The sequence below is a fragment of the Drosophila takahashii genome, chromosome 2L (assembly GCF_030179915.1).
Source record: "Drosophila takahashii strain IR98-3 E-12201 chromosome 2L, DtakHiC1v2, whole genome shotgun sequence".
Lineage (NCBI taxonomy): Eukaryota > Metazoa > Arthropoda > Insecta > Diptera > Drosophilidae > Drosophila > Drosophila takahashii.
The window spans coordinates 11,496,243-11,522,491 of NC_091678.1; the positions used below are offsets into that span (position 1 = coordinate 11,496,243).

General features: G+C 40.1%; 3 protein-coding genes across 5 annotated transcripts; all 3 read right to left on the reverse strand.

The window, feature by feature from the left end:
• Positions 1-2,907: 2,907 nt before the first annotated feature.
• On the reverse strand, positions 2,908-6,475 carry LOC108061278 (uncharacterized). Its single transcript, XM_017147366.3, has 3 exons — positions 6,360-6,475; positions 3,241-3,447; positions 2,908-3,176 (listed from the first exon to the last, which is right to left on the reverse strand). The coding sequence occupies exons 2-3, from the start codon at positions 3,343-3,345 to the stop codon at positions 3,018-3,020; spliced, it is 264 nt and encodes an 87-aa protein (XP_017002855.2). The 5' UTR covers positions 3,346-3,447; positions 6,360-6,475; the 3' UTR covers positions 2,908-3,017.
• A 2,741-nt stretch (positions 6,476-9,216) lies between these two features.
• LOC108061203 (uncharacterized) lies at positions 9,217-9,630 on the reverse strand. The gene is made up of 2 exons (XM_017147286.3): positions 9,493-9,630; positions 9,217-9,427 (listed from the first exon to the last, which is right to left on the reverse strand). Exons 1-2 carry the CDS (start codon positions 9,628-9,630, stop codon positions 9,263-9,265), a joined length of 303 nt encoding a protein of 100 aa, XP_017002775.2. The 3' UTR covers positions 9,217-9,262.
• Positions 9,631-15,544: 5,914 nt separating this feature from the next.
• On the reverse strand, positions 15,545-18,819 carry LOC108061234 (aminopeptidase N). 3 transcript variants are annotated; one of them, XR_011419585.1, is made up of 5 exons: positions 18,226-18,819; positions 18,014-18,169; positions 16,602-17,961; positions 16,033-16,260; positions 15,545-15,971 (listed from the first exon to the last, which is right to left on the reverse strand). XR_011419585.1 is itself a non-coding variant. In XM_070218187.1 (5 exons), the coding sequence occupies exons 2-5, from the start codon at positions 18,291-18,293 to the stop codon at positions 16,153-16,155; spliced, it is 1,692 nt and encodes a 563-aa protein (XP_070074288.1). In that variant the 5' UTR covers positions 18,294-18,344; positions 18,422-18,542; the 3' UTR covers positions 15,546-16,152. The 3 variants fall into 3 exon arrangements, 2 of the variants coding, with proteins under 2 accessions (XP_070074288.1, XP_017002812.2); XM_070218187.1 differs by having other exon boundaries at positions 15,546-16,260; positions 18,226-18,344; positions 18,422-18,542; XM_017147323.3 differs by having other exon boundaries at positions 15,546-16,260.
• Between the last annotated feature and the right edge of the window lie 7,430 nt (positions 18,820-26,249).

Here is a 26,249-nt window from a genome sequence, read left to right on the forward strand (position 1 = left end):
TCACTCTATCAGCGTTTGCACATCCCCTCCGTTTCCCTGGATACTCGGAAAAAACACCACTATGCAATAACTAAATGTTTGCCAGGACAAACAACAAGCGGAGCCCGGATCCCGGACGAATGCAATCCGAATCCTTAACCTTAACACTTGGCTAAATTGATACACACATCAAAGTTGCGTTGCAATAGCCTCAAATCTTTCCGTAAATCAAGCAAAATGCAAATTTTACTAAAAGCTGAGGACGAAACCGAAGCGAAGGAAAGCGGAGACCACAAAACCTGCACACAAAAAGGAGCAAACAAAAAAAAAAAGAATGCAAAAGCGAATGGCGAAAGGAAAATTGTTGTCCAACTGGAGTTCGGTAGCTGAAAGTTTTCCGGGGGCCGAGGCCAAAATGGCTGCCAGGTAAACGGACAACGTTGAGGTAGCAAAATCCTGACCCACCCCGCCCACCGAAAGCCTTATTTATCACACGTATAGTCCCGGTCTCGATTCTCACCCTTCCATTACCAGATTTGGTTTCTGAAATCGCATACGAATGTTGGCCAATTGGATTTGGTTAGCCCAAGAGTTTGCCAAATGTCTGTGTGTGTGTTTGAATGGACCTTATCCAGGTTGGGGTTCATCCGATATACATTTCTCTTCCAGAATCTAGTGCACTGCAAAAATTCACAATATTTTTGTTTTTTAATTTTTTGTCGAAGAACTAAATGAAAATTCAAATTTCTTACTATTTTTTTAGTTTTAAAAATATTTATTACTACTTTACTCTTTTACTTGTTCCTGAAATAAATAAAATTATTTAAAGTACACTCTCCGGAGTACTAAAAAATGTTTATGTTCCTGCTAAATGTAAAAATGTTCTTGTTTCAAACGACTTTTCACATTATTTTATATATGTCTGCCTTTCATCTTGATTCCCTGGAAATGGGCTTAACGCATTAATTGTCATTCAACTGCGATTGGAAATTCAAAGAATTCAGTGCACTCCATAAAGTTCAATGTAATTTCATTGTTCTTAAGTAATGTTGATAAAGCCTATACGTCTCTTATCAAAAGCGTTTAAATAGGCAGCTAAATAATATATAAATCCCAGTTTCTTCAAGACTCTATAGTCGAGCTAAAGATGCCGCTTTATTTTTCACTTTCTATTCTGTTTTTCTGCAGCATTATGCTGGGATTCTGTAATGCCCAGTACCAGTATCGGTATCCTCAACAACAAGTTCCTAGACAAAATGTAAGTATATTGTTTAAAATGATTAAATCAATTTAATTATAATTTAATTATATAGCCATATGGAGCACGAAATTTGGGTGGATCGGGAGATACCCACGTGTTTGGACCTCCTTCTGGTGGTGGATTTCCTCCGAGCTTCGGTCCTCCTTCTGGTGGTGGATTTCCTCCAATTTCAGGACCTCCTTCTGGTGGTGGATTCCCACCGTTAGGCATGCCATTTCCATTGCCCCCATCCGGAGGAGGCAATTGCTGTGGATCGTTTAATGTTCTGGCTGGCGATAACAAGGATAGATTTTCGAAAAAAAGGACATAGAAACCCTGAAAAGTCAACGGTTAAGCTAAAAATCATAAAAAAAGCATTTTAATAAGTATCGAAATAAAAATATTTTTCTAAAGAACTATGTTATTAGAAAAAACATTTATTTTGTTGAGTGCTGTTTCCTGTTCTCCATGTTGCCCCGAAATTTCACGCCTGCCGCAAAATGGTAACGAAGAATTTCCTCGACGCCTTCCGATCAAGTTTTCCTTTTGAGCGAATCCCGCATTTGGTTTGCGGAAAAGCGGGACATCAAGTTGATTAAAGCCAAAGGTGTCAGGCGAACTTGGAAAATGACATTTTACCTTACTCGGTGGCTTAATGCAATTTCCGCAGCAATTAAAAGTGAAATTTATTAATGCCAGCCGGAGTTAAAGTCGTTGCATTTTTGGGTCTTATTTAATTAAACCGGGTAGCGGGCATGTTTTATTTCAATTAGTCGCCGGGGCAAGTGCAAGAGTTGCGATGCACAAAAACCTGTGCAAAATAATTAACTGCATGCAACAATTTCCCAGGCACTCCTAACTGCCGAGCTGGTTTCGCTTGGCGATATTGAACCGAATTCGCTGGGCGGTCACCTGCCGCCCATTTTCCCTCGTAGTACATTGCATGTACGAAAATGGAAATCTGCATTTAATTTATTGATGCAACAGAAACTGAAACGGCGAGTGAATGGAAGCTCCGGCTGAGGATTTCGCTCGCTGCCGCCAGGCCGGTCGCCTAAATGTATGCAGCGTAAAATTGTTAAATGCGCGCTTAATCTGCATATAGGCGTGGAGGCCACGCCCCTTCCAACCACCAACCCACCATCGTTGGCACCCGAAATTGTTTCATTTCCCCATTAAAATGTACGGGCGAAAATGTTAAACACTTTATTGGCTCAGCCCCACCGCCCCCCGCGCGTTCACCGGGTGGGCGTGGCAGGTCTACCTCCGATTGTTGCGGCTGTTTGCCACGTTAGCATATCTGTTTTTCATGTTCGCAGCACTAATCGGGCAACGTCCGTCTGTCCAGGGGGTTTGTCTATGGGTATGGGTATGGGAATGGGAATGGGGATCCTCCGATTTCTGGGATGGAATGGGTTCCCAGACAGTTGCCGAGTGCATTCACACGATTCCGGGACAGAGCTTTACGATTTATCGCAGTTGCGGAACCAAGGACTTCCTTAAGCCATTGAATGTGGAACTTTAATTGGATTTGGCGGAATAATTGCACGTCATAAAATAAACTTAAGGGGGGAACAGACTTTACTTACTTACTGATTTAATGATAATAAAATATATGATAGGTTTCTAGGACCCAAAAAAATAATAAAGTTTAATAAAATGCTTTTAAAGTGTTTATTGCCACCAAAACAATTTTTTTTTTTTAATTCATTTAAACAAAATTCCAAATCAATTAATTTAGGTTTTTTTAAAAATGGATAACGATATTGTTTCCACTTTGAGTTATATGTTTTTGCCACTAGTGCCTCGACCTCGGCTTCTTGTTGTCGACAGTGTTGCTGGCCAATTGATTGGGCATGCAGTCCGGGTTAACAGCACCGCCATCTAGAGGACCGCCGGCTGGTGGGGGGAAGTTGGGAGGTAAGGGGCCACCGCCATCCAGATTACGAGCGGCCACCTAGCAAAGATTAACGAGTTTCGATTAAAATGTATAAATGATATTTTTAATAATTTATACTGACCTTTGGCCGATTATATGTCTGGGGATACCTATATTGCTGGGCACTGGCGATTCCCAGGAGAACGCAGCTGAAGAGCAGAATTGCAAGTGCAAACTTAGGCGACATCTTTAGTTCTTTAGACTTGAGAGACTGGAAAACACTGTGACTGAAGCTGCGATGAAGACCGTATTTATACCTTCCTGATAAGGCGACCGCCAGACCTGCCAGCTTTATCAATTGCACATAAGGAAAACGAAGTAAACGATTATTGCAATTCTGAAGAAATGTGATAGGCTTATCTGTTTCTTATGTGGAAATTATGTTTCCATGGAAATGTTATTGGGTTAATTTCGAGTTAATTTTCTTAGTATAGTATACTTGTACTCTTGGCCCATAAAATTAAAATTCTAGTTAAAAAGAATACTTACATTTGTAAATGTAAGTATGTTGATCAAAACAATTTTCATTCTTCCCTTTTTTCCATTACTTTAAAAGATCAGAATTCAGGGTCATTTTGAATCTCTTATCACAGTTCACCACTGTTTACGAAGAAGGCAAATTTCCCATTAATCCGCATGAAAAAAACATACTTGTAAAAATGTATTTGAGCTGATTGTGATTCTACATACGGTATAATATTTATTTTAAATGGTTGTATTAAAGTTTTAAAGGCACTTTGTAAACGAAAGCTAAGAATTTCATTCATGAGTAAAAAAAGTATTTTAATTCAATTTACTGCTGCCGACAGATTGAACCTAATTGAGTAATGTTTTTCATAACGTGTTTGCATCAGTCCTCCGTATATGGATTTTCCCGATGAAAATCTGCGTTTCCCTAATGTTTTCCGTGACGTCACAGCCATTTTACTATTTTTAGTTTTCGGCATTTGAACTTTTTCGGTGACTTTGTTTGTTTTTGTTTCTGTCCCTTCTTTTTGCTGCTATTTTGGCAGGCGGCCAAAGGACCTCCATATAGCGGCTTCCATATAGAGCCATATACATTTGTAGACCCTGTTTCGGCCTCCCATCGCCAGCTAGTGGAGTCGAGTTGAGTCGCAACCTTTTTGATTAGATTACGCAACGTAAAACTGGTTTGCAAATTGAATAAATGACTTTTGCGTTGCCAATATAAAACGTGTTTGAAATTTTTGATTAGGCCAAAACACACACACACACAAGGAACGCGATTTTAGACCTTTCAAGCGTACCACCCGAAAAAAAAATCTAAAATGAAATAGAATAGAATACAACAAACAACGGCGACGGCGACAAAATGAACTGAAATGGCAAGGGCCCAGGACATAGAGGACGAAAGCGTCCTGGTCCCCGGCCGAACTCCATTTTTCCCCGTCACTTTAGAGAAGGGACTCTCCGAACCGAATGTAATTTGTCAATTTTGTTGGGTGGCAGCGCGGGCAGTTTGTGGTTTTGGGACTAGGAAGGGCCCAATTAAAATTCATTAAACGTAAATTAACATTGAAGTCGGGCATTATAAATTAACTAGAGGCCGCAATGAACGACCTCGGAAACCTGGCTGAAAGAGAAAGCCAATTGAATGGGGATTTTAGGATCTAGGCTTCCTCAGTTGTAATAATATAATTCAGGTGAAGTACAATGAAAATCTTTAAATCCTATGGCTTTGGTTTTATGAAGATTAAAGTTCTAAAATTACAAAAATTACCTTATACTTCAGAAAACATTAAATTTATTGTATAATTTAAATTAAGCAATTTAAAAAACATTTCTAAGCAAAAATCTTTAACAGATTTATAATAAGTAATTTTCTTTATAAACTTAAAAAAAAACTTGTGAAAAAATTATATAAAACTCGGAGCCATTAAAATTATTTACTTTTCCAATCACTTTTGAGCTTGCTCAAGAAATCAACGATGCCAAGTTTTTTTGGAGGCGCTAAAATCGTGGATCCCCAAATCCAATTCAGGCTTAATGAGCTGTGTAATATTTGCATTTTGTTCACACCCCAGGGCAGTAATTTCGGTGACTGCGCCAAGAACTTGGCAGGGCTTTATTTTTCTTGGCAAAGTGCCGTCCGGCAAATGTGCTGCAATTGCTTTAGCATTTGAGTTAAAATTTTTTTTTTGGCCCCCCGTTTTTTTGGCAATCAGAAGTCAGAGAAATAGAAGACACCAGGAGGAAACGAATAGGATGACATAAATCCATTACAGATTGTGAATGCGAAATAAATCAGAAGCCATAATTCAATATTAAATCACTCATACGCCAGGTTAAACCAATTGCAAATGGTGAATGCATCTCGGGGCACAACAAGCAGGACAATTAGTGTGTCACTCAGTGCGGCGAAGAAAGGAGGGCAATGAGAAATGGCTTGTGCAGTAGCCTCCGCTTTTAGCCAAATGAAAACCTCAAATGTGAGTCCTTGCTGGAAACTCTTCTCTCCGGTAAAATCAACAAAATATTTCAAAATAACAAATGTGTCCATTGGTGCCGGCTAGCTGTAGTTGTTGCTGTAGCTGTAACTGAAGCTGTAACACCAATGACAAAGTGCTTGCAAACGCACAATATTTGTCTAGGTCATGCATATCACAATCCGGTCTCGGGTTTCCAGGTGAGAAGTGGGTGGGAAGTGGGGAGCCGGCACTTCGAAGCGATTCCAATCCAGTTTGCCAGTTAAATGCAAACATAAACACAAAGGCAAATACACAAAACACAAGACATATTAATCAGTGCAGGACATGGAAGGAGGACGGAGGACGGGATGTGGCCAGATACATAAGCGATTCCCTGCATTGGCTTCGGTTGGCCAAACAAATAAATTGCAATTTGTGTAATCTTAGCACCTAGGGCCAAAATCAATGGAGAACGGAGAGCCAAGTCCTCCAAGCAGCCCACCACATCATTTTGCACAAACACGCTTGGATATATATTTGCATTGAAGAAAACCCAATCGAAGAGTAACATTGGAAAATATTTTAGAATATTATTATGGGAAAATTAAAAAACAATTTTATTCCTATTAATGTAATGATGTTTAACCCTTAAAATGTAATTCTTACTTTGGTTACTCCCTTTTTTCTTCAGTGTACACAAATATATACGAATCAGGTGTGTGGCAAAATATTTACAATTAAGCACAAAGGCAGCAAATGCATTGAGACTTACATTGTTCGCTGCGATGTGGGGGAAAATGTCACCTATCGGTTTTCAAGGATGTTGAAGTTTCATTATATTCATCGTTAGTGTATGTGTGCTTACAAATCCCGGTGCAAGTGTGAAAGGATTAAATAGGATTGTGGAAAATTTGGCAAAAGTCAAAATTGATGTTTGATTTTAATTACAAGGTGATTTCTGACGTTCCAAATTAAAGGCTGTCGATTGGAAATTTAATTTGGACTTTTAATTAGGCTGCAATCAATGTAATTTTCACGAATAATTATGAAAACAAAATTACTTCTTCAGAAATAATCCCACTAAAATCCCATTCTCATATAAATCAAGTTAAGAGGCAGGCTTATTGACCTTGCCTCATTGTACTCAGCAAAGCGAGGTCAATTTAGGCAATTAGGAAATACTTGGCTGGTTGCAATTAAAACGTCAACACTTCGAAAATCCTTAAGGCTTATTTTTGACACGTTTTCTACAATGTAAATGTAAAATGTTAAGGTTCATTGCAATTCTTTAGAAATACAATCAGGAATTTAGCGGAAATCTCCCTATTACATTTGATTTCATTTATGTGGAAGTCTATTTCCAGTTAATCGACATAAAACAAACAAAAGGATTATATAAGAATTACACACGAGAAAGGTCAATTATCGTTGAGTGATACGAATATTTAGAGTTTTATTAACATCTTGGCACTGAAATTTAAGAACTTTAAACTGCTTTAACAGCTTTAAAAAAAATTTTACTACCGACAATTAAAGTTTTGATTCCTTAAATGTTACTATGCCCATAACCAACCCAAACCTTTGGCTGCTGCCCATAAAATCGGAGCACTCCAAGATGGCCCTGAAAACCCAACCCCGAGGGTCTAACCGGAGTGCTTAAGTGCCTAAGCGCTCCATGATGGATGCAGGCGAGGCTCTGTGCTCAAGCTTAACCCTAAAAGCGCATTTTAAGTAATTCCAGAGCCTTGCCTATGGTCTCTTAACCCACTGCTGCTCACCCGCCCTTTCACCAGCCCGCTTCTGCTGCGGCTTAAAAGCTTTAAAGGAATTTATTGCGAACACTTGAAGTATTTTTTGCAGCTCTCCAGCCCTATGTACATGCATATATGCAGAGGTATATACATAATGGGAATTATTCGCCTGGGTGTAAAGTGAAAGCAGCTAGAAAAACAACAGCATCTGCAAGGAGCAACAGTCGTCGCTGCTGTAAAATGGGAGAAAAAGGAGGTCCTTCCTTGCCGATGCGTAGGTTATTTACAATGGGTACTTTATGGTGGGAACCTCCGATGGCAATCCTTGCTGCTGCAGCCAGGGCTTTCAATATGTTCACACTTTGGTTTTTAGTTGTAATGTTTTCGTTCTATATACGTGCCGTTTCAGAGGACACAGGCGATGAGTGTTTTGTCTCGAAAACGCAATACAATTGCACTTAATGGCTCCAGTCCTGTGTCTCGAAAGTAAATGGTCCTCCGACTGGCACAAGAAAAATGGGAGTGGCAGAAACTGCGAGAAACAGGACCTTGGCTTTTTGTAGTTGCGTTTCGAACCAAAATATAAATGAAATAAAAATATAACTGAAATTACTAATTAAAGTAATAGCAGCAAATCAAGTGGTAAATATATGATTAGCTAAATGACTTGTGCTGCCGATATGATCATTTATAATTAACAGCTATTCAACCTCAACATTTTCACACGTAATCGATTTTATCGGTCTTATTTGAATCCCCACAATATTTGTTTGCTTTGTTTTACAACCCATTTTATTTTTTCGCTATACCTTCATGACGCTCCACAAATTAATTATTAACTTTTTTACGCGGCTTTAGTTTTTGTAAAGAATTTGACACTTTCGATAGTACCGAAACAAAATTCAACAAAAATCTGTGCATTTTTTTTTTGCAAAGTCATAAATAAGTTATTAGGAATTTTCATTAAAAAGACGAAATAGAAATTTGTATAGTTTTTTGTGCTTTCACAGCTTAATTAATTTTTGCGTTTTTGCGTGTATTCTTATTGGTATTAATTAAACATTAATTGGCCGCAGTTGCAAAAAAAGTTTGATTTTGTTTGGCAATGGAAAATCAAGGTTTCTAAAGTATGCAAATAACTCGACGGAAAAAACGTTTATTATCATCTATCGAATGGAAAAATCACTCCCTTTATTTTATTATAGACAATAAAGAATAATTAAGATTATAAAAATATTAAATTCACTCTAACTTATGAAGTGAATATATATTTTGCATTTAAAATTGTTGCCCCAAAGTCCTTTTGTCAACCTCTCTTATTTGGCCTAATTAATGTCGTCTGTGAACTCATCAGGCCGTTGGATAAACATTTTACATAACCAAGCTGTATTTAAATTGATTTATGTTAATTACTGTTTAACAGAATGCGCTTGACTGATTGCTAAATTGATGCAAATACGGAAAAAATCCACTCGGACGCATATAAAAACGAAATCACCCAATGTCCCACTGATGATAATGACAATCTATTTTATCGCACTGATTGCTGTCAAACATCAGAGATACAAAACGTGTGGGTTTGGTTTGGAAAAGTCCCAAGGAAAATGTGAAAAAAACACAGGGATGCGAGTCACATTTAAAAAAATAGATAAATGGGGTTTTTTAAAAAGGCATGTAGTCCTTTATTATTTAGAAATTTATTAAAAAAAAAACAATCAAATATGTAAATTTAAAATAAATTTAAAATAAAAAATTACATCATAATATTTTATACATCATTTTTAGATAAGAGCAAAGGTAGTTCTTTATATTTGTTTTGCCGACGAAGAGGACATTTCAGATTTTAGGATAATACACTTCAATTCAATTATCATGGGTTTCATGTGGACTTAAGATTTCTTCCTGTTTTTGCGGGCAGTTCCTTCTAATGCCTCTGCCTGGGTCTCTTGTTGTCAACATTGCCGCTGGCCAGTTGATTGGGCAGGCAGTCCGGGTTGAATGCACCACCATCTGAAGGTGGTAGACCTACATCCGGAGGAGGTAGATTCGGAGGAGGTACGGATCCGCCATCCATATTACGAGTTCCAACCTGGAAAAAATTGGTAAAATTCTATTAAAATATGTATTTTTTAATTTATTTAAATAGTTTCTCACCCTTTGCTGATTATACCCAACCCTCTGTTGGAATCTCTGCTGCTGGCGTTGCTGGGGATACCGATGTTGCTGAGCATTGGCGATTCCCAGGAGAAGGCAGCTGAAGAGCAGAATTGCAAGAGCGAATTTGGGAGACATCTTTAGCTCGGCTTGAGAGGCTTGAAGAGACTGTGACTTTGGCTGGGCCTCACTCCGTATTTATACAGTTTTGATAAGGGTGTCGTGGACTTTATCAGTTGTACTTGACGAATTCGACTGAATGCACATTGCATTTCTTGCGAAATAACATCAGATTTCTTGGTTTCTCCGAAACCCTAATCAGAGTTCAAGAAACTGGAAAAAAAGTCATTGCTCTGATTATGATGTCCTACATTAAAATTCTCCAGAGCTGAGGTCTAAAGGAATTTTTAAATATTTAATAATATTTAGTTCACATTTAAGATACATGATACATGTTAAGATACATGTTAAGAGACTTTAATTTAAATAATACCATTGAGAACGCAGGGCATTCCTATGAGAGGATACAAACTGATAATAGACGGAGATGCCGATACGAAACAATCTGTGACTTTTATGGACTCAGTAAGCATTAAGTTAATGACAGTCCCTGCGGCGACAAAAAGTTGCCAGAAAGAAACATTTCGTGCGTTTATTTATGAAACTCAGTCGCCAAGGAATTGAGGATGTAATAAAACGTAACTTGACGGTGTTGAGAAAAGTTTCTACCCCTATTTGCATAATTTTAAATACGTGTATAGTGATGCGCCCAAATCAAAAATTATAAGTAAGAAAGGTGAGGGAAAAATATATATTACTTTATATTTCAAGATATGTTCATACAACAGATGAAGTTCTTGATTTATCACTTTCATACTTGGCACAGTTTGTTATTAAAAACATATTGATGTTTGCCATTGTGTTTTCCAGCAGCTCCTTGTTTCTCCGGGCCATTTTCAATTGGGTGAGAGCAATTAAGGACTCCTTTGTCTGCGATTAGGTAATGACGTGAGCCTGCCCCTGCCGGACAATCGGCTATTGGCTTGTTGTCGGGGTCTCAGCTGTCAAAAGCAGCAGGTGGAGAGATGTGAGGAATTTTGGGTGATATTGTCATGGTGGCAAAAGGGAAGGGAATGTGGAGGCAACTTGCAACCTACATGGCCCAGAAACGCACTCCAGTGAGTGTGTGTGTGCGTGTGTGTCTTGGCCAAATGCCAGCGCACAAAACTTGCCATAAATCCACAGGCGGCGTATAATTAATAAGGATTAATTGTGCACCAGAACTTGTGCAGCGACAATGCCAGACAGAGCCAAGACAAAAGGCGCATTGGATGGGGGAATAGGAATGGGCCGTGGAGATGGAGATTGCATGGTTGTAGTCAAAATTTAATTAATTAATTGCACAACTTTAGGCCAACTGCATGAGAGCGGGTGTGTGTGTGTCTCAGAATCCTTCGAAAATGGCCTGAAAATCGATAAGCAAAGCTCGAATTCGGAAAATTACCTCCGGCATGCGTTATGCGTTGTGGCAGAAATATTCTCGTAAAATATTTGCCTTAATTAACAGATTCAGATCTCGGCTCTTTATTAGAAAGCTAATTGCCAAAATATTCGCATTCCGTCCGAGCAAACTTAATCAACTTTATATTCAAGTTCATTGAATAGACTTCTTGAAATAATATTGGTTGAGGACGGTAATATGAAATCTGCCCTCAAAAATTATATAATAGAAATATTTTTAAATGTTTTGAAATTATTAAAAAATGAAAATGGGATTTCTATAATATTCATTAAAGTCAAATTCATAGCTGGAAATGACTTCAACTAGCCGACGATTATATCCAAATTGCATTTTACTCCAATTTATCGTCGCTCAAGATTTAATGAATCAATAAACTCAATTATTTATGCATTGTTGCCAAAAATTGTCCCATTTGCAAGCTGCAATTTCTTGAGGCCAAAGCCAGTAATTAAGCCGGCATTTGGCAGCAACAGAAGATTGTCCACTTAATTCGAAAGGAGGCGAAAACTTTTTATTAGCTCTCCAATTCCGCCGGCTTTTCTCCCCGGCATTTCAATTCACCGAACTTTTTTATCAGACCTTTTACAGTTTTCCTACTTAACTTTACGTTCGCCTGGACCTTTGGTTTTTTTTTGCATTTTTTCTTTCAATTTTTCCACCGCCTGGCAGGTGAGTGCAAATGCAAAGGACGACGGAAGGGAAATGAAAGACGGCAATTAATGTTAAGCTCTTGGCACGGCCCAAAGGATAGTTGAGCATTTGGCGGGGAAGAAAAAAAAACGAACAGCGGGGCGGGATTGGTTTTAATTAGGAAAAGTGTTTTATACACCAATAACATTATGGTAAGCCTTGCAGGATTGAACCCGGAAGACTTGGCGCCCTCACAAGGCATGCGAAAATTAAAGTTTAATATTTGGGTTTGAGAGTGAAAATCAATATTTTGCTTTTAAAGCAATTTACGGTGCATTAACGCCCACAACGCCAGACAGAACGGCACCTATTAATTTCAATCCAACTATAAAATTACCACCCACAAAAAAGAAATAGGTTTGGGGCAACAAAAAGCATTAAATGAAATTGAATAATAATTATACCGCTTATTGCTGTTTAATAATATGTTGATTTATTTATATCTGCGCATGAATATTACGTTTCAATTTATAGCTGATTTATTTCTGAACGTGTTTTCATTAACCTTCATTGCATTTAGGTTTTTCAATTTAAACCATTGAATATAACGATGCGTATCGATTTTCCACAACCAATGCCAATAGTTCAGCATCAAATACTTTATTATTCATTTTTCTCGGTAGAAAGTGGGAGCCAATAGCCATTCGGTATTTATCTCTGTTTACCATACTTTATGCTTGACTGATTTCCCTATTAGGCACAACCATTTTCTTCGAGGAAATATTTTTTATTATAACAACAGACAAACAACAATAAAACTAGAGATACGAACTCAGTTTTAGTATTTTTATTTTTCACGCACTCGGCAAAAACAGTTTTGAAGCCCCGTACCCGAGGTTCTCGATGGTTTTTAGTGGGTAAACAAGATTTTTGATGCGGCATCATTTCCCCACCACCTTTCTCTCTTCGCGCGGGTAATTTGTTTTTGACGCATTGCTGATAACGACGACGATGATGATGTCATAATTTTATTGCGCTCTTCCACTGCCCGGCCAAAAGTCAAAACAAAAGCGTTTAAATTTCAACGATCTATCCGCATTCGATGTAATTTGCATAATATTTTAATTTTGCATACTTATTGGCGCATAATTAGGTGGTTATGTCCGCGGGTATGGGCTTTGTTGTTTGACTTCCAGCTCAATATTTAGGAAAAATAAAATTTTCGAAATTTAATTTGCATAGATGAGAGAGTAATTGCAAGTGATGGGGTACTTATTTGCGCAGTTTTAAAAATCCAATCCCCTCTGTGATAATCGTTTTTTTCACGGATTTTATTTCTACTACGATGGTTTTTTGTAAAATATAATACAAGCTATTTTTTTAATTTTCAGAAGTCTTTGAAAATGGTAAATATGTTTTGATTGTGTTATGTTTAAATAAATAAACTGTAATTCTTTAGAACGACTTTCCAGTGACCCACACTCCGTTATTTTTTATTACCCGGTCATTTAGTGGAGTTTTCTACCTGCACCTATTTATTTGCTTTATTTACCCCTTGACCACATTGGCGAAAAAATAACCACAAATGTACGTACGCGTATTTTAATGAACTTCGGATAGCACCCAACTCCACCTCGATTACTCTGTTACACACGTACCCATGTCCAAACGCAAATCGAACGAACGAACGTTTCGGGTGCCGCATAATGTTTGTCTAAGATCCACAGTGGTGTCCTTAAATCCAGTGGCGTGGGCTAAAATATTTTCAGAAGGCTTTTGGGAATTTTAAAAAATATTTCAAACCAAGGTTAAAAAAAAAACAATTCCTTATAATATTTTATGATTTATGTATATGATTGGTTGTCAAGGCTGAGTTATGCCGAATACCAAATCCCTATAAACACACACCCCTGGCTAGTTGTAAGAGCCTGTTCTGGGCACTTCCACCCACCGAATGGGGCACTTATTTTTCGCAGTTCCGCAGCGAGGCACAGTTTTTTTCCCACTCGCTCCAGGACTCCAGAGCGCCAGGACCCAACACAAACACTCGAGCTGCTGAGCGTTGCCGGATATTGGCTTCATACACCGCCAGCCAATTTTAAATTGCCAATATTGATTTATACGCCGCATGCGTCGCTGCCACATGGGGTACGAAAGCCAAGTTAGTGGGAGTGGAAGAGGAGTTCTCGACCCTCTGAAGCATTGTTAAGTTGCAATTTTGCAGGTGGTGGCCGGGGATTCATTGCCAAAGATGGACGTGGGCCCAAAGTAAATGGGCATGGGATTTCACGTAGTTAACGCTGCCAAAATTTATTGGCCAGGCTTTAATAGCTGCACTCGCATGCAATGCAAATGTGCTTAAATATACAGAGAAATTGGAATAAAATAAAAAGTTCCTGGCAGTTTTAACCTTCTTTTTCTTAAGGTACACATTTTTAAAGAATTTTATTATATTTCTTTCTGTGTACAGGCACGTAAGCTGCATAGCATCCTCAAATATAATATTACTTAGACTAAATGCAATTGGATATGCCATCAAAGCGAACAAAATTATTTGCCCACCGTTTGAGCTCGCCATCCCCTTATAATTTCGGCTCCCCATCTCTTGGCTCGGCTTGTGATTTCCCAAATCCCATTTAGGAATTCCCTTTGTGGGAGCCTGGGATACCCGGAACTCGGAGCTCGCCCACAACAGTTGAACCCACTCCTTTGCATAATTCATGCAAAAAATTCAACACGACTCGAATCCAGTCCCAGTGTGTTGGATGTTTATTTGCCGAGAGAGATGTGTTGGATCCTGCTGCCGTTGTCCTTTTTATGGGGGCAATCGACATGTGCTCTAAGTTGGATATGAGAATATGTCAAACGAATGTTGCCCAATGGTTAACTTGGCTTGACGGTTATGATGTTTGTTTACATATTCATATGGAGTGTTTTGATTTAAACTCAAATGATTTACAAATGTTTGGGTGCAGCACTGAGGAGATCTTTCTATAAAGTGTTATGAATCTTAAAATATTTACCAGAATATTGATATGAAGTTCTAAAAAAGGTAATAATTATCAGGGCTCACCTACACATTTCGTGGTTATATTTTTAACCTTTTTCCCCGCCTGCACCTGGGCAATTAAAAGAAATTAATTGCCCGCCTCCGTAATGAACGTCATTATAAAACTGTCAACTGCATTCTGCAACTGTATTATGGCCAGAGCTGACACATAATGACACTTTTTACTTGCTTTTACAATAATTGATTTTTTTAATACACCATAAGACTTTTTGTTTTCATTGCGTACGGGCAAAGTGGATGCTTTGGTGCCTTTTATTTGACAAGAATGAAAATAAATAGCAGCCTTAATGAATTTCCGCATTTAAACGTGGCCACAAACAAAGGGGAATTAAAAAAACAAACACAGGCACCATTCTGTCATTTAAATTTATCATAAAATTCATATAAAATTCCACTCAAAAGGGAGAGCGATAGAAAAATTAATTGAACGTTTTGCAATAAATGTTAAAATAATTACATTCACAGGGAATGCAAGTGATACCTTAACATTTCTGTTCCAAATGAGAAATAAAATAATTTTCGCCTGAACTTGTTGCAGCAAACAACGTTATTAATGCATAGCGCCAAATTTGATTTATAAATATTTGTCTTGCCCCTGGCCATAAACGAAGCAAAGAGGACCAAAAATGGGCGTCTGCAAAATAACCAAAAACGGAAAATGGTAATATATTTTCCATTAAATTTAATTTGCATGGTTTTAGGCGGAATCCGCTTCCGCTTTCCCAAAGCCTCGGCTCCCACGGCTGTGGCCTAAATTTCATTAAGCGTAAAATATGCTTTTCAGCTCCCCCATGCTTTTCCTTATCCGCATTTTCGGCAGAGGGTATTGGAATTTTCAAGCGCTTTTTTTTATTCACACAATGTTTCTAAAATCATGGTACTTTACTTCATATTTCTTCGATTAAGTTTCTTCCGCAAAACTTTGCATTGACCCTTAAGACCTTAACTTGAACCCTCCGCCGGCCAAAGTGATTTGCTTGGCAGGGCGAGTCCATTGCATTGCCATGGAAATGGCTGCAGTATTAGGGGTCTGGCATTGTCTTTACCGCTGCGGAAGGAAAAGAAGCATCGATAGTGTCCTTTATACCAGCCCAGTTCCCTCCTCTTGGCGGCCCCGCCTTTATTGTTATTTCGCCTGCATCATTATTTCAGTTGGCGCCTTGGCTGTAAGTGGATCCCCAGCTCTCTCGGTTCCCAGTGGCTGGCTGCTCCTTCCTGGCTCCTTTGGTCCTTCGGCATTGTGCGGAGCTGCTTCTGCTGTTGTTGCAGATAAAGATAAATAGTCTCAGATAACGCTCAGTTATTTGCAAACAAATACAATTGCGGTTCATTGATGGCGGTTTCATTTCGCCGTCTCCTCTCCCAACTCCCGAAGAAAAAGCAGTCCGGATGGCCAAGTGGGTGTGTATCTGGTTGGGCCCATTAGTTTGTGGTCCCCTTAATCGGGGTAGTCGAGGCTATTCTGATTCCGATCCTGCAGCACGAATTTGTCGAACGTGTAACTGATGAACTCCGCATACCACCTGCCAGCAATACTCAGCCATTTCTGTAAGGAAAATTATAAAAATTTAAAGATTTCATTAAATAATTAAAATAAATTAATTATAAATTACATTTTCGACTGAAACTTTAATTTAAAAATATCATTGGTAAGCTAGAAGTATATTCTTTTATTCTGACTCTGGAACTCGATTGAATTGATAAAACATTGAAAAAACATTTCATATTTAAAATATTTTTTCTTGAAATAAATTCTGAACAAAATTTTAATAATTAAGTAATAAATTAAAAATTGTATTAAACATAAAAATATTTTAAATCAAAAGAAAATTATTTTTGTTCTTATTTATAGTTCCCTACAGTAATGGATGGTATATCATATCTTACCGCAATGGAAAGTGAGCTCTCCGGCGAGATGCCCCAGAGACCATTTGTCACGCCCACAACAAAGGCCATCAGGGGTTCGTACTCGTCCTCGTCGACAATGTACCTGAGCACATTGAGGACAGTGGTCCAGCTGACCAGCTCCTGCTTCCACAAGAACAGGATATCGCTGACGATTTGGGCTCGATTCAGTACGTGGATGCTGCGGAAGTCGTCGAGGAGCGTGGCTGCCAGTAACTGCCACGTGTGCTCGTCATAGTTTACCCTGTAGTAGCCGGTGGCCCGGAGATTGAGAAGGATCCACTGACTATGGGGCACTATCTCGTCCAGTTGATAGGGACTGTGAGACGGACTGAGCCAGGCCCTTGCCCTCGTTTCTTTGGGCATCGCCTCCCCCTCGATAGTGTAGGTCAGGGGAATCCACCACAGATCCGATCGGCTCCTGTTCAAGGCAGTTCCTTGCAACAGTACAATATTATGACCCCTTCGGATGACCGTGACCAATGGATAGCCGCTCTGCCGGGTCCAGGTCTCCATAATACTCCTCACATCCCAAGATTTTGGAGCGGAAGAAAACTCCCTTTCGCTGGCCAACTGCAGGGATCGCCAAAAGAGATCCGCGGTGCTGCTGGCGAAAGAGTTCTGCCACAAATGCCGCTGAAGTCCATCGTAGAAGGTGGCGTTGCCCAGGAAGCCGTTCACCATGCCAATTAGATTGGTCGCCTTTTGGAACAGGTGCTTCTCCACCTCTGCAGTGGCTGGAGGCCAAAAGAGATCCAAGGATAGGCCGCCCACCTGCGATTCGTACATCAAGGAAGCTTCGCGGTTGCGCAACCGCAGACGACGACCCATTCCCCGTTTCACGTGGTCCATGGTTAACGTCTCAAAGTAGCCGGCTAGACCCTCCGTTAGCCAGAGTTCCGACCACCAGTCGTTGCCCAGAAGATTGCCGAACCACATGTGGGCCATTCCATTTGCCATCAGCTGGAGGGCCTGCAGTTTGGACCGTGTCATTGGACCATCTTCACGATGCAAAATCGGTTTGCTTTGGTAGATGATCAGGCCGAGATGCCCGGCAACTTCGCTGGGCAAATCATCCACCACCAGTTGATCGATCTTTTCGAGCGGCAGGGGCACTTTCAGCAGACCATCGAGGAACTCCAGCAGCCGAGGAGCCATTTGTGCGGCAAAGGACGTCTCACGGACATCAGCCGACTGGGAACAGGTGCGGAATTTCACGGGATTTGCACTGGCGGCCTGGGTGAAACGACATGTGAAGTTGTTCACCGAGATGGCCAGCAAATGGGTGGAGATCAAAGGAGTCACCTCGTGCACAGACCACACATAGTCCGGAATATCAAGGCTATGGAACCAAAGGATTAAGAACTAAGGATTACGGATAACTATTAACTCACTTGGGCAACACAGCTCGCACATTCATGTTGCTGTAGCTCTGGAATAGCTTGTGATGACCCATGGTCACATTGAAGGTGGCTTTCAAGCCGGGCTCATCGAAACTGGGCAGGGCGTTCCTTATGAAGTTTCTATCAAAATGGGAGATGGAATACCAGCTGCAAGGAAATTAAAATTATATATCTTGGAACTGTTAGAAATCTAATTTATTTACATTTTCTCTGAGTTCTTTGCATTCACATAGTGACGTATAAAGTAACCATCCTCCGATTCCTTGCTCATCGACCGACCGAACTCAATACTTAGGATATAGGTCTTGCCCAGCCTTAGAGGCTGGTTGAATTTTAACATCATATACTGCCGTTTTTTATTGAACTTGACGGTTAGTAGCTGAAAGTTCGATTTCTCACCGAATAGCTTTATTTTCTTGGCCTGGATTTTAACACCGGCCACATGGAGCACCACTTGATAGGTGGTTTTTTGAGCGTGGAGGGAAATGTTCACGTTACCATTGTAGCTGTGGTTACCCGAGTTCTCCAGGTGGGTTGTTAATCTTATATCATAGTGAAAGGGCCTAATAGTCGTCGGTAAACGTGGCTCATCATAGACGCCTGGAACTTTTGCACAACAGGCGATTTGAAACAGAACCAATAGCAGTAACACTTCATAGAGACTAGATAGGCATATCAACATGCTGAATTAAAGGACTCGATTCTAGAACGCCAATCAAATACTGTAAATTTAAAATATTTTTTATTTTTTACAAACCAATTTTATGACGATCTGACATACAGATACTTGTTTACTTTCTCTTGCTATTTAATTATTTTAATTGTATTCAAAATGCATTTAAGAAATTACATTTTGCCCTAGGCCTCCCAATCAAGGGTTAAATAATGGACCATTTTAACTGTAGGCTGGGACTCTAGATTCCGCCAAGTAAAAGTAACATTCCCTAGCTCGACTTGGCAGCGTCTTGACTTACTTTCCTCCAGCTTTCACTTGCGGGCTGGCAGAAGTTTTGCAACTTTTCGCGCTACGTGCGTCCCTTGATTTAGCCCATGTATCTGTATCTGTTTGCATCCGTGTGCGAGTGCGAATGTATGTGTGTGCGTGTGGGCCCAGCGCCAAAAAGTATGTTAAGCACTTTGGTCCCAGTTTGCAGGCGAGGCGCACTTTTGGGCCCAGGCCCAGCAGGACCCTCGAACGCATAACGCATACGTATTTGGATCTGGTTTGCGATTTATACGTGCATGTAATATGTGTAATTTATGACTGACGGGATGTGAGCGCTTAAATTATGTGCAAAATGCTCGCAGACGCTGGCTTTTCGGAGGCTAAAAAACTTTTACTCAAAACTTTGCCACCAGCCCCCTTTGTCCCCTCGCGAATATCAAAATATTGACAGTCACGTGTGGATTAGAGTTATTGGGATTGAGTTGAGTAAGGCGATTATACTTTCCGACCATTTTCCAAATCGATATTCCCATTCAAAAAGAGGATTAACCTTTAGCCGACAATTTTAGATAGATATCATTCTATTAGAATAACATATTTTTTTAATTTTTTGTGAGGAGCCTGGATTAAAGACAAATCATTGGCAGACTTTTATCAAAACCGACTAAAGCAAACTGGCAATATTGGAACACTGAAATGGTGTTTTCCCAAGTTCTTTGAAAGCGATTATTTGCCCCCAAGAAAGAGGTAATCGTCTGTCCGAGAACAGTGTCCGTTTGAGGGGCTCCCCGAAATGACAAAGCTCAATCGGATTATGCTTTATGCTCCCTTCAAAGGCCCTCAGTCCTTCGCCAGCGCACTTGCTCATCCCGATGCGGATCCTAAATGAATTTTCATTTCCAATTACTTTACAATTTTGCTTTTGTGTGCCTGATGACTTGGATCCCTCTCCCGTTCGTCCTTCGTCCTTGGTCCTGCCCCTGGTGGCATTACAATTCGATTTCCTAATTTTCAATTTTACACGTTTGGCAAACACTCGAGTAGTCGAACAGCCCAGATCGAAAACAGGACAAGACCCGAGAGCCCATACCTAGTACTCATCCCTCATTCTCATCCCCATCATCCGCATATACATCCGCATCCACATCCGCATCCCCATCCAATCGCTGCGCTATCCGTATGCAATGCCAGGCCAGAGACTTTTGAGAAATTTTAATTAAAATTGAATTTTCTTGCATTTAATTAAAAGCTTAGCTGGCGCGCATGAAAAATGAGAGAAGCCAAAGAAAAACTATGCTCGATGTGGATGTGGATGCAAACGGGGGGTGCGGATGGGGATGAGGATGCGGATGTGGCAGGGCACTCGAGCAGAAGTGCATGCACTGGCTGCACCAGAGATATGAGAATCATCATCGTCAGCTGGCTAAGGCCCATCCTTGAACTCCTCCATGTCCTATATATATCGTGAAAGGAAACGCAGCTGAAGATCCTGGCTTTCGAAGTAAGGGCGCCGGTGCTAAACACAACACACTGACAGCTCCTGTCAAAATAACCAACTAATCTGCCAGCTGCAATATTGTTTGACAAGCAAACACACACAAACAATTGGGCGGCTTTCCATTCATCAATCGCCCATTTAGGGCTTGTGCCATTGATTTTCCAGTGGAGACAATTGCCATGGTTCCAGGAACAATCACCATTGGGCCATGCCAATTGGTTTTTGGATTGCGGCAGGCTAATTAAGTTTTTCAACCAACAACCCCCCGTACCATCCGAAACCCACTGCAAAATTGCCCCCGAAAATTTGTCTATGCCGCAACATTTTCCACCATTTCCGGCCACAAGAATGCATCACAGTTGCCGGCCGGAAGTCGAATCAGTTATATCGCAGGAGGCGGCCATGCGAAATGATTCGTTCGTTGATTTTTGTCCGGCTTAGCGATAATTTTTGCACTGACCGCACCGGGCCACTAAAGGATATAAGTACGTTGAAAGGGTCTTCGTGGAGAAATCAAGGCTAATTATCTTTTGTTCGTTTTCACCAGTAATCTTCACATGTTGACTTTTCACTATTTATTATTTAAACACAGTGAATGTAATTATTCTTATCTTTATGTGCATCACTATGGACGGCAGTCCATGTAGAGACGAAGCGCACCAGGAGAGTGTGCGAAGGCGACAACTATATATACACGAAGAAATGAAAATCTACTGTGATGGTCCGATTATAATGAATGATACACCTATCGAAAGATATTGCGAAAACTAACAGGATTGCATACCAAGACTCTAAGAAAATTAATTGGCTTGGGTGAGAGAGCGGTGAAAGTGAAAAAGTGAAAATTTCGAAATTTGGAGCTGTTGGGGCCGGTGGAGATAAATGCCCCCTCGAAATGTTTTAGTTGTATTCCTTTTGAAAATACCCGTCGAATAAGGGGTCATTTGTCAAAATCCGACATGAGAAAATATTAGAAAGTCTATTTAATGACGAGTGTAATAATTTTTCGTCACAAATGTTGATATCAGAACTTTTGTATGTTGAAGGTGCGGTCGTCACTAGTTTTTTACCTCGTTAAGAGGTGTTTTTATTTGATTTATAATTACATAAATTAATTATTTATTTATTTTCCTATTTGATTTTTTGACTACTTTACGTTAACTTGGGTCTTTGTCCTCCCAAACTCTTAGTGCCCCAGTTATAAGGAGGAAACCAATCAATGCATAGTTGGTATTCCTTACTTTGGCATCGCAGAATGCCTTGAACAATTTCTGGTGGCTCTGGCGCCGAACTGACCAACCAAGCGATCAATGGGGTAGCCTTCCTGCTTCCGGAGCGATGCGGCCGAAGCCACATAATTGTTTTAAATTTTTCATAAATTCCCCCACAAAATGTAGCTTGATAAAAATGCGCCGCACAGCTCCTCTTCCCCTTCCAACAGCTACCAGTACGTAGTAGGTAAATTTTGCGAGTCTCGGCTTTCGAGCGCCACCGAGCCGAGACTCCTCGAGATCCGGTGGCCAAGAGCCGAGATGCGAGGAGTGAGGACCTAGGACCAGGCATAAATAGTTTAATATAAAACGCAGACAAAGGCCTGGAAACGGAACGAAGAGGAACCCTTGGCTCATCTCGAGCCCGCATAGTTTGTTCAGCACACCCACACCCCAAACCTCATTCTCCGCCCAAAGTTCGTGAAGCGTTTCTTTTGTCTTGCGGCAAGAGGAAAAATATTTAATGCACCCACAATATTTTGCTTGGCTGGCAAGTGATAATGCACCCGCCTTGGGATGGGCTGCCTTGGCCTTTGGCAGGAGCCCCGGGGGAGGAGCACAAAGGACCCAGGGACCAAAGGACCGACCAACCAGCCATTCAAAAGAGGGCGTGCCGCTAGTCGTCAAAGCAACCCTCCGCTGCCGATTCGCTTTTTATATGCATATTCAACAGTGTGGAAGTAATAAAGCCAACTTGCCGACAGTTATAGTTGCTTGTACACTTGTCTGGAGACAGTCGTCGGCATGCCGGAATCAGGAATCAGTTATCAGGATGCCGGAAGCACTCGTTGCCGGCCCAGACTTTCACGGACCAGGATGTTGGCGAGCACGAGAACCGGCGCGATTGGAAACCCGTAACCTCTGACACTTAGCTCTCGTCCTGCGAGGACACTTAAGGCTTTTGTTCATTTGTTCGAATATAAAATTAATTAAAACTCAGACATTTTAATTTAAAGACAAAATTACTCTCGAAATTGATATTGATTTTTTTAAATTATATTTTAAAAAGCACCGAGTGTTTCCGCGAGAAGACTTCTAGCCGCCAAATTAAAAATCAGCTACGTTACACCGTTCAAATTTTGATACTTTGACTTTTTAGAAGTCGAAAGAGTCCGGAGAAATTAAAATAGAAGTAATCATCAATACCATCCCAATCGAACTATCGAGAGGTTTTTTGTCTGATTCACTAAACAGACACTGAAAATGACAAAAAAAAAAAACTCATTTTCTACACATAATCAAAATATTTTTAAAAATATTTGAAACCCAAGTTGAATGGAATTAAATATATTTGTACTTCTGCCACATGTGGCAATTTGTCGCATGACTTGATGCACAGCGCTAGGCTGACATAATTAAATTTGCCTTCGCTACATAAGGCGGCCCAAGAAGAGCGTTTAGCTAATTTGCCATTCAAAACACGCTTTAATCGAACCCACCTCGTCCATAGTCCCGCCAGCCAGGCAACGAAATTGAAAGTGACATTTATGACACAGACATTGCCGACACGACATCATCATTTCCATCAGCAGCGAAGTTGGATGTGGATGTGGATGTGGCGTTCCTCTGACGAAACGAGGCGGTGCAGTTTGCCCCGTGGCACTGATTTGAATTCTGTCAACAATTTCACAACGACGACATTTGCGGAGGTGCAAAGAGGCAGTTGATTGGCCGTCTCATTGCGACATCAGACAGGAGGCAAATTTAATTGTTGTCAATCCGACATTGCCAAATTGAAGCTGCTGACGGTGACGGCTGCCTCCGTTCGTTTTGGCCTGCTTTGTCTCTTGTTTGTCGGCCAGTTAATTTCCCCATGTTTTTCATGAATGTTTCTATTTCTAAAGAAATTGTTCTTGGCAACAAGTTTTGCGGAACAAGGAATCTCAAAAACTGCTAAAAAATTTGGCACTGTCAAAGATTTCAATAAGATTGCTACAGTTATATCTGATCACATGAAATTGTTAATCTTCCTAAATCTGTAATATTGATTTTAATAATACTATGTTACACTACTATAATATTGTCCGTTAATTATTATTTAATTATGTGGAGCTTAACTTACAAACCAATATTCTCCTACTTCTAACTTTATGTGGGTTTAATATTTTTAAGTTTTCTTCTAAATTTAACTAGTCCAAAAAAATAAACCCACGTTGGTCTGTGCTCTGTCTACATAATCAATCAGGCTTGTCTAACTCCACCCCTAAACTGTGGAAAGTTCTTTTTCAATGTCATGGGTACGGAAAATTGTCGACATGTCCTGCGGCTTTTGACTCCATGCTCCTGACATTGCGGGACTTTCTGTGTATACTTCTAATTTGCGGTCTTCTTTATTTTTTGCGCTGCGCTTTTCTCTTCTCCATTATTTTGATTTGGGCCATAATTATTTTCCTGGCTCTCTTTGAAATGCAACTTCATCGCACCCCTTTTCCCAGCCCCAGACTCCCCAGGATGTGCCAACATTTTGCTTGTCACGCAAATGTTTCGTGTCAGATTTGCCCTCCGCCGGCTACTTTCCTGCAGGAAATATTCATTTTTAACCGCATATATATGTACGTACACCGCTACACAGTTTGCCGTATTCTTCATATAAACCATTATATATTTCCAACATTAGTATGTAAGAGTCGTGTTCGGTGAAAACCGCGCCGCACGTCGACGGTCCACTTGCAGGCAGAGGAAGTCTGCCTGCCCACAGCCAACTGACCCATGTAACAACTCATTTCTGCAGCAAAACTTGCCTAGCTGGGCAACGTGCTCTAAGGTACACTGATCATGGAATGAAAATATATTTATTTAGAATTTTTATTAACCATCTCACAAATTTCTGTCTCAGTATTAAAGCCAAGAAAATCTTTAAGAGACGAGAAAAATTCTATATTTAATTAAATGTCGGTTTGGTAATAAAAAAAAACTTCTTAGTTTTCTTGCTATGTAAAAAATCACTTTTAAAACACCAGAAGGCAATTATGGTCAAATTTGAATTACTTTCCTTCGGATTTCGTTCCACTGTGCACTTCTCGCTGCACGTCCTCTCGGTCGCGGTGTCGGCGGTGAAAGCCGGTCTGAAAAGAGGCGGCATTAGCCAGCATCTGGCCACGCCCCTCGCCCCAGCCCCCACCCACGGACCGGGCTGAAATGCATTTGCTTCATTTGTTTGGCGTGTATTTCATGTCAACTTAATGTTTATTAGAAACCGTCTACTCAAATTGCAAGGGGAAACTGGGAAGGCGAAGGACGAAGTACGAAAGGCGAAGCTCTGGCTGTCAACTGAGGGAACCCCTGCCCAGCGGAGCTCATTCATCAGCCAACGGAAGGAAGAACCCAAACAGTTTTTAATGCGCTATTTGGGAAAAGTAAACTTGAATCCTTCAAAGCCAGCGGGCGGAGTTTTAATATCCCACCCATTGCAGAAATGACGTCTGAGTTCAGGGGTTATATTTGTGATAAGTATAGCAAAGCAAAAATAGTAAAAACAAAGATTAAAGTGTGTTGCTTATTATTATGCAACAAAGTCAATATATTAAATTTATTTCTTCTCAGAAGTTTTAAAACAATCAGTAAATCACTAATTATTTCTGATTGCTACTGAAATGTGCTTTATCAGTCTGCCTCACTCTTGAGGTCCCTGATCCACCCATCGGAAATCACATCTATTATATTATTATTACTCATCCGAGAACTCAGGCAAACAAATTCCGAGATTATTGAAAAATTGAAAACTGACAGACTGCGTTATCAGTGGGGAATGAGCATTGATAAAGCGTTTTAAAAAATGTAAATTCCTATCATTAGGCTCCCATGAATATGGGCAAGCTGCTTCAATAAAAATATTATAAAGTGGACAACACACAAGTGCACAATAGAAACAGTTTAGTTGGGATAGGGGACAGTGAAATACCCTTTACCAAGACTAATTTAGAATATTTGAAATTTTTGAATTTAAATAAGTTTAAAATAGATTAGACGAAAACTACTGAGGGAAGGAGTTAAGCAGCTTGCCGTATTTCTTAAAATATGCTTAATCAAGAAAATCTACGGCATTGGGTTAGTAGTCGCAAAGACGGCTCTTAGAATAGTTCTGCTAAAATTCATTATTGAGTGATAGATTAATATAAGAAGCAATAGATTCTGTGAACAATCGAAAATATTTCTGATAACAGCGTGTTTACTGAGCATTTTTTGTATGGCGCCTGGGGTTTGCCCCAAGACAGTGATGAACTTGGACTTGAACTCATTATAACCTCGACGACCCTTGCCTTGTTTGAAGTAAAACGATATAGTATCTCGCTTAAGGCGAAGCGAATGTGCAACGATTGATGTTAGTAGTTAGGAACATAATCTAGACCGAAAGAAAAGGTCGCAAAGGGCTCTCACTTTCTCGAGGTTTGCTACCATCGCGATGATTTCAAAAAATATTCTTTTGAAAATCCTTCTAGCCATTGTCCTATAAAAATATATTTTCAATAATTTTCTCTTGAATAATTTTATTTAGTTACATAGTATTTTAAA

Bases quoted from the DNA above. Each gene is read 5' to 3' on its own strand.
- LOC108061278 (XM_017147366.3), bottom strand. From the start codon at position 3,345: ATGTCGCCTAAGTTTGCACTTGCAATTCTGCTCTTCAGCTGCGTTCTC. The intron at 3,177-3,240 runs GTCAGTATAAAT...AATCTTTGCTAG, and splicing joins AGACATATAATCGGCCAAAG to GTGGCCGCTCGTAATCTGGA.
- LOC108061203 (XM_017147286.3), bottom strand. From the start codon at position 9,630: ATGTCTCCCAAATTCGCTCTTGCAATTCTGCTCTTCAGCTGCCTTCTC. The intron at 9,428-9,492 runs GTGAGAAACTAT...AATTTTTTCCAG, and splicing joins TTGGGTATAATCAGCAAAGG to GTTGGAACTCGTAATATGGA.
- LOC108061234 (XM_017147323.3), bottom strand. From the start codon at position 18,704: ATGTTGATATGCCTATCTAGTCTCTATGAAGTGTTACTGCTATTGGTT. The intron at 18,170-18,225 runs GTAAATAAATTA...ATTTCCTTGCAG, and splicing joins GCAAAGAACTCAGAGAAAAT to CTGGTATTCCATCTCCCATT. The intron at 16,261-16,601 runs GTAAGATATGAT...TTTTCCTTACAG, and splicing joins AGAGCTCACTTTCCATTGCG to AAATGGCTGAGTATTGCTGG.